This window comes from Mesitornis unicolor, unplaced genomic scaffold (genome assembly GCF_000695765.1).
Source record: "Mesitornis unicolor isolate BGI_N332 unplaced genomic scaffold, ASM69576v1 scaffold8485, whole genome shotgun sequence".
NCBI classification, from domain to species: domain Eukaryota; kingdom Metazoa; phylum Chordata; class Aves; order Mesitornithiformes; family Mesitornithidae; genus Mesitornis; species Mesitornis unicolor.
In genome coordinates, this window is record NW_010183581.1 from 25,519 (window position 1) to 36,814 (window position 11,296).

Below are 11,296 nucleotides of genomic sequence, written 5' to 3' on the forward strand. Positions count from 1 at the left end.
AGACACCCAAAGCCCTGGCCGTGTTCCTGTGTGACTGCTCTGGTGATCCTGCTCTGGCGGGTTGCACTGGGGGATCTCCAGAGGGCCCTGCCAACTCCTGACATCCTGGGATGCTGTGATTCTGTGATTCTGCACTTCAGCAAGTGATTTGTTTCTTGAAAACCTAATTGAAAACTGTGGATCGTTTACGGAGCGCCTGGTGCCCCATTTGCTGTCTGTGCCCTGCAGGTTGCTGTGACTGCGATTTTTCAGCTTTGCAGAGCAGTGCGTTGCTCTCCCCGTGTCCTCCAGCCCAGCCCTGCCACCGCCTTGCAGCGAATTTCTTCTTTCTTTCTTCCATCCCATTTAGCACACTCAGGTCTCTTAAAATTCAGCTTGTAAGCAAAGTGAAGCATCACCTAAAATTGTAATATCTGCCTTTATCCTCCCTCCCTTCCCTAGAGAGAAAAAAGAAAACACAAAAAAAGCAAGTAGAGCAAAACTGATTGAGTTGCCAGCATTTCTGGTGTCTGCTGTTTGCATTTGAAATATTTATGGTGCAGCCACCTTATTTCATCCCCAGGAAAAGGCTGTAGCTGCTTACTTGGAGAAACCAGCAATGTCACTGTGCAGCAGCTCTGCTGCCTTGTTTCAGAAAATTCGGTTATCTCATGCCTGTAAAATGGCTTTGGGTGAGCTCCAAGAACTGGGAATTGTGTAAATGGAAAGAAACTCAAAGTTCGCAATCGATAAAGGCTGCAGCCCAAACTGAGCCGCTCTGACTTGCAAAAATGTGCTTGTCTGAAGATTAAGTCTTTGTTAGGGGTTGGCCACCCAAAATTGCTAATGATGTTTTAGCATATTCATACTTCTTTATAAATTCTGGGAGAGCAGAGGAAAAAAGTCTGGGAGGATGAGGGGGTAAGAGCCACAAAATGGTTTTTCTCTCACTGTATCTGTACACTCCTGTATGCAAAGCTGTAGTGAAACTGGAACAAGGAAATCCTGCGGCCTCGCTGTGCTCTGCAGGGCTGCGGCAGAGCCCTCCCTGCGGCCTAGCGGGGCCTGCCCAGCCTCCAGTGCAGGCACTGCCACTGCCCTGCTCTCCACGGATTAATGATGGCATCAGAGAAAGAGCTGGGTTGGTAGGGACCTTTACAGCTCCTCCAGTCCAACCCTGCAGGGAGCAGGGACATCTTGAACCACATCAGGTTGCTCACAGCCCCAGCAAGCCTGGCCTTGAACATCTCCAGGGATGGGGCCTGCACCACCTCTGGGCAACCTGTGCCAGTGATCGACCACCTCATGGGGAAGAGCTTTTTCCTCATATCCAACCTAAATCTCCCCTTTTCCAGTTTAAAACCATTCCCCCTTGTCCTATCACTCCATGCCTCAGTGAACAGCTCTTCCCCAGATTTCTTATAGGCACCTTTCAGGTCCTGGCAGGTGCTCTAAGGTCCCCCTGGAGTCTTCTCTTCTCCAGGCTGAACAACCCCAACTGTCTCAGCTGTGCCCATAGCAGAGCTGCTCCAGCCCCTCACCATCTCCGTGGCCTCCTCTGGACCCGCTCCAGCAGCTCCATGGCTTCTGGTGTTGGGGACTCCAGAGCTGGACCCAGGTGGGGTCTCACCAGAGCAGAGTAAAGGGCAGTTTTTCCCCCTCATCCCCTGCCCACGCTGCTTGTGATGCAGCCCAGGATGCTGGTGGCTATCTAGGCTGCAAGTGCACGTCATCAACTTTTTGTCCCATTTGCCGAACCTTTTTTAGAGCTACTTTGTGAACTTGTTTTGTCCTCTCTCACATCCTGTGGCAGGGATTTTGGTGTTATTTTGTTGTGTGCAGGGGCGGGTCTTGTTTTTGTTGTGTGCAGGGGCTGTTCAGCTGCTGCACGTGTGACCTGGTGTCGCTCACAGGCACTGGGAGTGTTCCTGACCGAGCACAACGTGGTCCCACTGCTGCTGTGCTGTTGTGGGAGCTGACTTCCTCCCCAGGCAAAAGGCAGGTCTCATCTTTCCCCCTGTTATTCCCCGCCTGTGTCCTGCTTGCAGAGTATGAGGCATAAATTCCACTGCTTCAAAGCCGTTGCAGTGAACCGCCCGCCTTATTTAGCTACAAATTTACTTGGTTTATACATTTCAGGAAGTATTTTTTATTTTTTTTTACTACTGCACTGAACTTAATTTGCAGTATATTTTGCAAATGCGTTCTTCCTCTAGGTGGCTTATTACTTCTGGATGCTGAGCAAATAGCAGCTATTCTGCCTGTGTCAAAAGCTGCAGAAAATGCTTATTGTTTCCTTAATGTGCCATTACCTGGGTAGCACATATGGGCCACATAAAGGAGAGCAGAAGAGAGCTACTTGTCTGCAAAACTGGGAGTTGCACAGCTTCCACTCATCAAACAGCAGCTTTTTCTGCTCGTGAAACAGCAGATTCTTGGAGGCAATCGTCCTTCTGAACGTGAGGCGCTTCCCGCGCTGGCGTATCCATCACAGCCCGGGTGTCTGTCGGGATAATCAATGGGAAGCAGTGAGCTGCTCTGCAGCGCGTTCACATGATCTGCGCTGGAGGCTCTTTCCAAAGGTGATAAATCGCCCCCTGGAAGTGGCGTTCAGTGAGCATGGCCAGCTCGGATGGAGCCATCTCCATCGCAGCCACAGCACGAATCCTCTCCTCCCGAAGTCTGCAGTGCAGGCAGCTCTGGCGCGGACGTTGATCCTGTGTGCTGTCCTCGTGCTTTTGGGGGATCAGGGGAGTTCAGGGCATGATTTATTGGGTCAAATACTTGCACCAGTTTTGGGTGAAGGCTCCACCCCACCAGCACTTGGCAACGGAGCTGGGGAGGGGTCTGGAGCACCCGAATGATGGGGAGCGGCTGAGGGAGCTGGGGGGGTCAAGTGGAGAAGAGGAGGTGAGGGGAGACCTTATCCCCTCTGCAGCTCCTGAAAGGAGGGAGTAGAGAGGGGGGGTCGGTCTCTTCTCCCCAGAAAAAAGCGATGGGATGGGAGGAAATGGCCTCAAATTGTGCCAGACAGAGTTAGGTTGGATCTGAGGGAAAAGTTCCTTACTGGAAGCACTGGAAGGGGCTGCCCTGGGAGGTGGGGGAGTCCCCATCCCTGGAGGGGTTCAAAAAATGTGTAGTTCTGGCACTTGGGGCCATGGTTTAGTGGCCATGGTGGGGTTGGGTTGACGGTTGGACGTGATGATCTTAAAGGGACTTTTCCAACCATAATGGTGCTGTGATTCTGTGACTCTAAGAAGTGCAAGGTCTGGGGCTTGGAGCAGCCTGGGCTGGTGGAGGTGTCCCTGCCCATGGGGGTTGGACTGGGGGGCTGTGAGGTCCCTTCAACCCAAACCACGCTGTGATTGATGAGGTGAGTGGCTCCCAGGGCTGTATCTCCACGCAGCCTGAGCAGCCCCCGTTCTGTGATGTCTCTGCAGAGCACTCGAGGTCAGTCTGCGTTTGGCTCCTGGTCACGGGAGCAGGACACAGGATCGTGAAGGCGGATAAAAGCTGTCGTGGGAGATGATTTTAGAACAGTTCAGATTTCTGTGATTCATTGAGGTTTTGTCATAGTGTGCAGTCAGTAATCTTTCTAATAAATGTCTTCATGCCCTGGATCAGATCTGTTGAGCCCATCGCCTTTTCCATGGAATTGGTCTGGAGTGGAGAACCAGGAGAAGAGCTCAGGGGCAAAACAAGCGTATTCCCCGATAGATCCCATCCCTCACTTGACTGATTACTCTTTGAGCCTCTCTAGGTCTTTGATGCTCCATTACCTGTGGCAGTGATAGACCTACAAAAGAACATCTCGGGCTCGCTCGCCCTTGGGTGCTGAAGCAGCATTAATAATCATTCCCTATGAACCAGACTGAAGAGTCTGATCTAATTAATCTTCCCTGAGATGGGAGCCGCTCCACCAGTATGGAGATGGGACTGGCTGCCGTGCAATCCCAAATCCTCTGCACTGCCCGATTCCTCTCCCGCTCCTCCACAGCAGCACCAGGGCAGAGGGCTCGGTTTATGTATTTTCACATGAATATTTCTTCTGAAATCTCCCCAGTTTAATGACATCCCATGGTGAGCAGCTCTGTATTTTAACTGCGTGCCTTTCAGCGTTAAGGGACTCCGTTTACTGCGGCGCGTGAAGGTCGTTCCTTTTATTTCTTAGCTCTTTTCAAGGTGTTTTGTCTCTGTAAGATGCCTGCAGTTCAGGCAGTTGCTGGCATGATGGGTTTCATATTGATGAAGGCAGCAGATTGCAGGAATATGATCATGAATATAATGACAGGAGGGAGGGTCTGAGGAATGCGCCAGTGCAGGATTTCTGTTCCTCTGATCTTTATCTGAATTGGAGGTTGTTCATGGGAGGTTTTTTTCCTAATGTTGCAATGACATGGAATGGAGCAAATAACACGCTAAATAGTTACACCTTTTTAGCAGAACATGTCCAACACTGAGGAGTTTATGTAGGGGCTCCAGGGAGGTCGTAGTGCAAGTGTTTGTGTATGCCATGCTCATAGGACGGGTGCCCCAAGGCAGAAGACAGTTGTCTTGGTGGATGGAGCTAAAATGATTTTTGTTCATATGAAAGAGAGTAATAGCTCAGCTCAGGACCTCACAGAGCATCTGGTTTGATTTTAACCTCTTCTGCCCGTTTTTCTGTTTCCAGGTCGTATCTGACTCCGGTGCGGGATGAGGAAGCAGAGTCCCTGAGGAAGGCCCGATCCAGGCAGGCCCGGCAGACGCGCAGGTCCACGCAGGTAACGAACGGGAATCCTCGTGTTTGTGCAGGACAAGCAGAGCTGGTGTACAGAGAGGCAGGATTTTCCTCTGCTCTGATTTACTACACAGCACGAGGGACTCGTCTGCCCTCACCCTGTGTTGGAGAGGTCCTGGCAAAAGTTCCTGCACACAATTACTGCACGATACTTCCCCAATCATACACGAGTTAGGTTTCAAAGTTCTCATTCCTGCAGTATACCTGCCTTTTAGTTTACAGCTTGATCACGTATATTTGGATAGCTGTGGTTAGGTTGGTACACTGAGCAGTGTGTTAAAGGCAACAGAATTCTTTCTGTTAGCATGAAGATGAAGCATTAGCCTGGCTGGGTATAAACCTGCTGGGCATTTTAAACGGACCTGGGAGACTTCTCAGTGATGTCCAGTGACAGGACAAGGGGCAATGGTCCCAAGCTGGAGCACAGGAGGTTCATGTGAACATGAGGACAAACTTTGTCAGTGTGAGGGTGGCAGAGCATGGCCCAGGCTGCCCAGAGAGGTTGTGGAGTCTCCTTGTCTGCAGACACCCAAAGCCCTGGCCGTGTTCCTGTGTGACTGCTCTGGTGATCCTGCTCTGGCAGGGGTTGCACTGGGGGATCTGTAGAGGGCCCTGCCAACTCCTGACATCCTGGGTCGCTGTGACTTCAAATCTGATTGCATGAATTGACAAATCCTCTCTTTCGCTGTGTCCGCAGGGTGTGACGCTGACAGACCTTCAGGAGGCAGAGCGGACCTTCAGCCGGTCACGGGCAGAGCGGCAAGCGCAGGAACAGCAAAGCGAGAAAGCAGAGACCACTGAGCCCGCAGAGGACAGCAGCGAGAGGCAGGAGACCCGCTCACGGTGGAGCAGAAACACCGATGAGGAGGTGATGCTCCTGGCCCCCCTTCCTGTTGGTTCAGAGATAATGGAAACAGTCAGGATGGCTGAGATTGGGAGACATTCCTGTGGGGCTGTCTGGTTATTTTCAGGGGGGCAGACTTGCTGAAAAGAATCACAGAGTGACAGCATGGGTTGGGTGGGAGGGGACCTCACAGCCCCCCCAGTCCAACCCCCATGGGCAGGGACACCTTCACCAGCCCAGGCTGCTTCAAGCCCCGTCCAACCTGGCCTTGGGCACTGCCAGGGAGGGGGCACCCACAGCTTCTCTGGGCAACCCGGGCCAGGGCCTTGCCACCCTCACGGGGAAGGATTTCCTCCTAATATCCAGTCTAAATCTACCCTTTACAGTTTAAAACCATTCCTCGTTTGAAGAAGTAAAGACAGAGGAGCTGTATCTGACCTCCACATTCTGCCCGAGGGAGGTGGACGTGCAGGTGTCAGAGGTTCCTGTTACGTTGCCCTCCGCTGGGAATTCCACTTTTCTGTCTCTTGCCAGGAAATCAAACTGTGTAAATCACACAAAGTGGTGTGAGAAGGCTCATGACAGAAACATGGCCTGGGTCTGTCCGTGCTGTGCAGGCTGGACTGGGGCTTTGCGTTCACATTTTTCCACAGATGTTTAATGGAAAGCTGGAGAGACCAGGTTTCCTCCGCTGCCATCACTTCTGGTTTTTTGCTCTAAATCATTCATTTCTATTAGATAACTTGTTTTTCCTTAGCAGTAGGGCCAAAGAGATTTATCCCAGACTTCCCAGCGATGGGAAGTGGCTCTCACGTTGTAGCTGTGCGATGTTTTAACGTTCATCCCAGTGTGATGGAATGAACCTGATCTGGCAGATGGAGGAGATAATTTCCAGCAGCAGAGAAGAAAATATTATCCCAAAAATCCCAAATCTGCTCGTTCTGCTAACGTTTTGCCGTGGTTCTTTGTTCATAGACTGTCTATCGGCGATTAAGGTGCCCGGTACAGCCAGACAAACCTACGACGCCTGTGTCTCCTTCGACGTCAGCGCCTCTGCTTTACACAAGCTCGTACCTGACTCGAACAAATAAATATCTCGGTCTTGACTCTGTGAATCCTGCAGACTTCAGAGGTGCAGCCACAGAGATGGAGAAAAACGGTATGTACGCAGGAGAGTGAGCAACAGACAGCGCTCAGGGATTTTCCTGTGTGTACAGACAGAGAGAATGGGTTTGTTATTCTGAGGAGAGCAGCACGGGGAGCTGCCGCCTCACAAACCAAACATTGTTGATTTAAAGGAAATCCGAACGTAGGATACCGCCTATTGCTTGTAACAGAGAGGGATAAGGGGGTGTTTTCCATTTTGGCTGAGTAAATGAGATAGTAATCCGTGCAACATTTAGATCAGGGATGGTTTGGGGAGAGCTGAGAGCCAGAGTAACCCCTCTGCGCTCTGGTTAAAAAAGGAGTGTGAGTAACACAGCGTAGTAGGGCACTGACTTTCCAATTAATTTGGCTTAATAACTCCTTTGTAATATAACACCGGCCAAGATGACCTTGAAAGGAGCCCAGTAGCTTAGCAAATGCCCAGATGTAAATCACTGAAACCAAAGCAGTCTGTCTTTGCTTGGCCAGAGTGCGAGGATCAGGACGTAGATGACAGATCTCTGAACAAACAGTCGATCCGAGAGAGGCGGCGGCCAAAGGAGAGGCGAAGAGGCACCGGCATCATTTTCTCGACAAAAGATGTAAGTTTGAGGTCCTTAGAGAAGAGAAGCTCATTCTGTCATACACAGCATGAATTTCCTTCCCATTCCAAGCTCCAGGTTTTTTTCCAGGTCAGTCTGTTCACCATCAGTGCTCCCTCTCCAGCTCTGTTCCAGACGGGCACTTCCAAAGGAATCGCATCCCTGTTTGGCCCCTGTAAAACCCAAAAAACCCCTGTCCTTGAGCCATAAATCAGTGTGATCCTTGCACAGTTGTGAAGGAGCCCACACGGGGGAAGAGAGATTCAAGTCTTGTTTCACTGGAAGGAGGAGGTCACGAGCCATTGGAAGCATTTTCAGTTTCCTCTCAGCCCAGATCTGGCTGTGCTTTAGGTCCCCAGAGAGGAAGAGCTCTCTGTGTCATGGTCATTTCTCTTAGTCCTGGTCTCAAAAGGATTTCTTCAGTCTGAGGGGTGAAATCCAGCCGTCCAAGCCTTGGTTAGACTCGGATAGGAAACAGCTCACCTTTTCCAGCAGGGGAATAAGTTATGAAGTCATGATTAAGAAGTCTGTACAGCTCCAGTCCAGCTGTGGACACACAGCCTTCCTCCTGCACCTCAGGGGTCATGGCTCCCTGCACAACACAAGAGATGATTCTTACATTCTCCATACCAAATGTGGTATTTTTTTTATTTGCTAATCCTTTTTTCATTAAATGCTTTACAGCTCACGCAGTTTTCTGCTGGATCATTGTAGCAATATTACCAGCTTCAGAAAAGAAGGCAAATCGCTTCTCAGAGCTTTAGTTCATTTCCCCACTGTCTCTGTACAAAACTGCAGCCACAACTTCTGAAATACCTTGAGTTTAATACGGAGTCAGATGTGATGCTGTGGTTGTTTACCAATGCTGCATGAAATCCTGGAGCTGTCACAAAGAGGCAGTGGGGTCACAGATAGGGCAAGGTGTCTGGGATAGAGCCACAGTGGTTTGGGTTGGAAGGGACCTTTACAGCTCCTCCAGTCCAACCCTGCAGGGAGCAGGGACATCTTGAACCACATCAGGTTGCTCACAGCCCCAGCAAGCCTGGCCTTGAACATCTCCAGGGATGGGGCCTGCACCACCTCTGGGCAACCTGTGCCAGTGATCGACCACCTCATGGGGAAGAGCTTTTTCCTCATATCCAACCTAAATCTGCCCTTTTCTAGTTTAAAAACATCACCCCTTGTTCTGTCACTCCATGCCCTTGTAAAAAGTCCCTCCCCAGCTTTCCTGTAGCCCCTTTCAGGTCCTGGAAGGGCTTTCTCCTCTCCAGGCTGAACAACCCCAACTCTCTCAGCTGTCCCCATAGCAGAGCTGCTCCAGCCCCTCACCATTCCCACGATCTCCTCTGGACCCACTCCAATGGGTCCCTGTCTTTGCTGTGCTGAGGACCCCAGAGCTGGACACAGCACTGCAAGGGGAGTCTCGCCAGAGCAGAGCAGAGGGACAGAATCCCCTCCTTGCCCCTCTGGCCACACTGCTGAGGGTGCAGCCCAGGACACAGTTGGTTTCTGGGCTGTGAGTGCACAGAGCCAGCTCATTCCCAGCTTTTCATCCACCAGCACCCCAAGTCCTTCTCCTAAGGGCTGCTCTTCGTCCCTTCATCCCAGACTCTTGATACCGGCACCAGGGGTTGCCCCAGCCCATGTGCAGGACCTTGCACTTGGCCTTGTTGAGCCCCATGAGGTTCACATGGGCCCATTCTCCAGGTCCCTCTGGGTGGCTCCAGTTTCCTCTGGGAGTCTATTTGAAGTGGAGAATAGTCTTTAAAAGTCAGTGTTATGTCAACTTTTCAGACATGCAGTCCTCCCAGCTGCCAGTGTATCAAGGAAATACTTCTCCCACTGAGTCTTCAGGAGCATCTGTATTACGGTAGCCATTTCAAGGGAGTAAATCTGTCCCCAGCACCAAGATCTCCTAAATGGCCACTGTGTCACCAAACCTGATCTGATCGTCAGCCAAAAGCATCTACACAGACATTTCTTTCGACAGAAGTGTTCCTAGCTATACCATCAAATCATAAGCAATGCATTATCTTCCTGTGATAAAATTTTGTTGTCTCTAAGCTGCCTAATTTATATCGTTTGCTTTTCGTCCTAGGACGATGATGAAGTCGATGGAAATGAGGACGTGAAGGAAACTCGGGTAAGTGAGAACATGTGGCTAAATAGTTGGTGTTTCACTCTTGAGTGTTGATGGCAAGAAATCTTCCATGGCTTTGCTCTTGTTTATCCAAGAGGTTCGGGCTCTGTTCAGGAGCCGAGTACGAAGTGGGAGGTAGCTCTGAGTGGCAAATTTCTTGCTGATTTCTCATCTGAAAGATGAGGATTATCTCCAGACTGGCCTATGTGCAGAAGTTGGCTCTTCAAGAGCTGCAGCCCAATGCTCAAAGCTGGAGGGCCTGGAGCAGGAGCGGGGTGAGCGCCTTGCTGAGCGCTGCCAGGAGCTGTCAGTTGTCCAGGGGAAGGACGTGACCTTGTCTCTCAAAATCACCCCGACACTGGTAATTTGGACGCTGTGTTTTGTGTCTCGAAAATCTGCACTGCTGTCTCCTCATGGATTTGTTTTCTTGCGGGAAATTGTCTTGGCAAGCAGAGTCTGTTCATTGTTCCCCGTTCTTGCCGTCATCTCGTTATCCGTCGAGGCCCTCTCTTTCCTTTTCTAATAATTATTGAGTCCTTCCAAATTGCCTTGGTTTCTTTTGGTTTTGTCTGCCAGTGTCTAAAACACGTTTGAGCCTGACAACATGAATTACTCTGACAACGTTAAAGCTAAATACATTTCCAGACTATTAAAGCATAATGTGCAAGACCTGAGGAAAACAGCGCATTTAAGGTCGCGTAGGGGTCAGCCCCGCTTGTGTGACCTTTCATCTTTGCCAGCAGATGTTGAACTTGGGGTTGCCTTTGCACTTTGCAATTCAACAGAGTGGTTGAAGCATCATTTCATTGAGAAGTTAACTGGTTTTTTGCTGAGGATTTTTAGTAACGCTCTTCAGAGTCTGTTTTTAGTTTTCTTTTTACAATGCTCAGTGAACAAGGGGCACAGTCATGGTGGGCGTATGGGGACCAGCGACCCGTGCAGTACTGGGATGGCTCCTAGCACGCCCTTGTCTCCCAGTGCCAGCCCTTGCTTTCCCAGTGCTTACTTTGCAACGTGAAATATGGGAAGTTCCTTCCCGCAGAGGCATCTCCAGCTTCGAGAAGCCCGGCTCGTCCCGCAGGCGTCTGCTCATAGCGGCACACGCGGCTCCGTTAAATCTTCCTCTGTGCCCTGCGTGAAAGATTGAGCCATTTGTCATCCTTAAATTGGTCTGGCATTTCTGCCGTCTCACAGTAAGACTGAAGGAGGGGTGTTTTGCAATGTGTGAAACAATAAGAGGGACACCTTGTTTGCAGCAGCGGTGTAGTGGACTTGCTGGGAATGTCTCGTTCTTCTGGGAAGTTGTCCCAGAACAGCTGAATTAAGACAAAATTGTGGCTGAGGCTGCAGGTTTGGAGGCTTCCCGGAGTCTGGTCCGAAAATTGCTGATAACTCCACTGAGCACAGTCCTCACCACTCTTGTGAAGGGGTAAACAGCACTTTGGAAGAACCCACCGTGTGTTCCTGCCCGAAAATTCAGGATCACCCGCTCTCTTACAGTTAACTGCGCTGCTTTTCCTCAAATTAATAGCAAGGAATGAGTTCCCATCCAAGAGCAGAGCAAGATCCCTTCAGTTCCCTTCGTCCCCACGTTTTATGGAGCAGCCCCCTGGTTTCTTACACCCCAGCACACATTAAACCCCAAGTTAGACTCTGCTGCTGCTGTTTTTCCCATTCTCCAGTCCTCCTCTTTTTAGCCAGTTTCCAGTTCAGTCTTCACTGCATGCCTGCAGCATCATGTCACTTGGTCAGGCTTCCCTGCTTGATTTTGTATCCAAATCAGAGAGATTTCTTCCCTGCTCAAC

The 11,296-nt window shown here is 50.4% G+C and overlaps 1 protein-coding gene across 1 annotated transcript in view; it reads left to right on the forward strand.

Moving 5' to 3' along the window:
* Nucleotides 1-9,494, forward strand: part of LOC104540392 (protein phosphatase 1 regulatory subunit 12B-like) — a gene marked incomplete at both ends in the record, with an annotated part of 33,572 nt that extends 24,078 nt beyond the window's left edge. The window contains 5 exons of the mRNA XM_010184197.1: nucleotides 4,652-4,742; nucleotides 5,457-5,627; nucleotides 6,579-6,762; nucleotides 7,239-7,351; nucleotides 9,450-9,494. Coding sequence (XP_010182499.1) covers nucleotides 4,652-4,742; nucleotides 5,457-5,627; nucleotides 6,579-6,762; nucleotides 7,239-7,351; nucleotides 9,450-9,494 — 604 coding nt within the window. The remainder of the gene's footprint in view (nucleotides 1-4,651; nucleotides 4,743-5,456; nucleotides 5,628-6,578; nucleotides 6,763-7,238; nucleotides 7,352-9,449) is intronic.
* Between the last annotated feature and the right edge of the window lie 1,802 nt (nucleotides 9,495-11,296).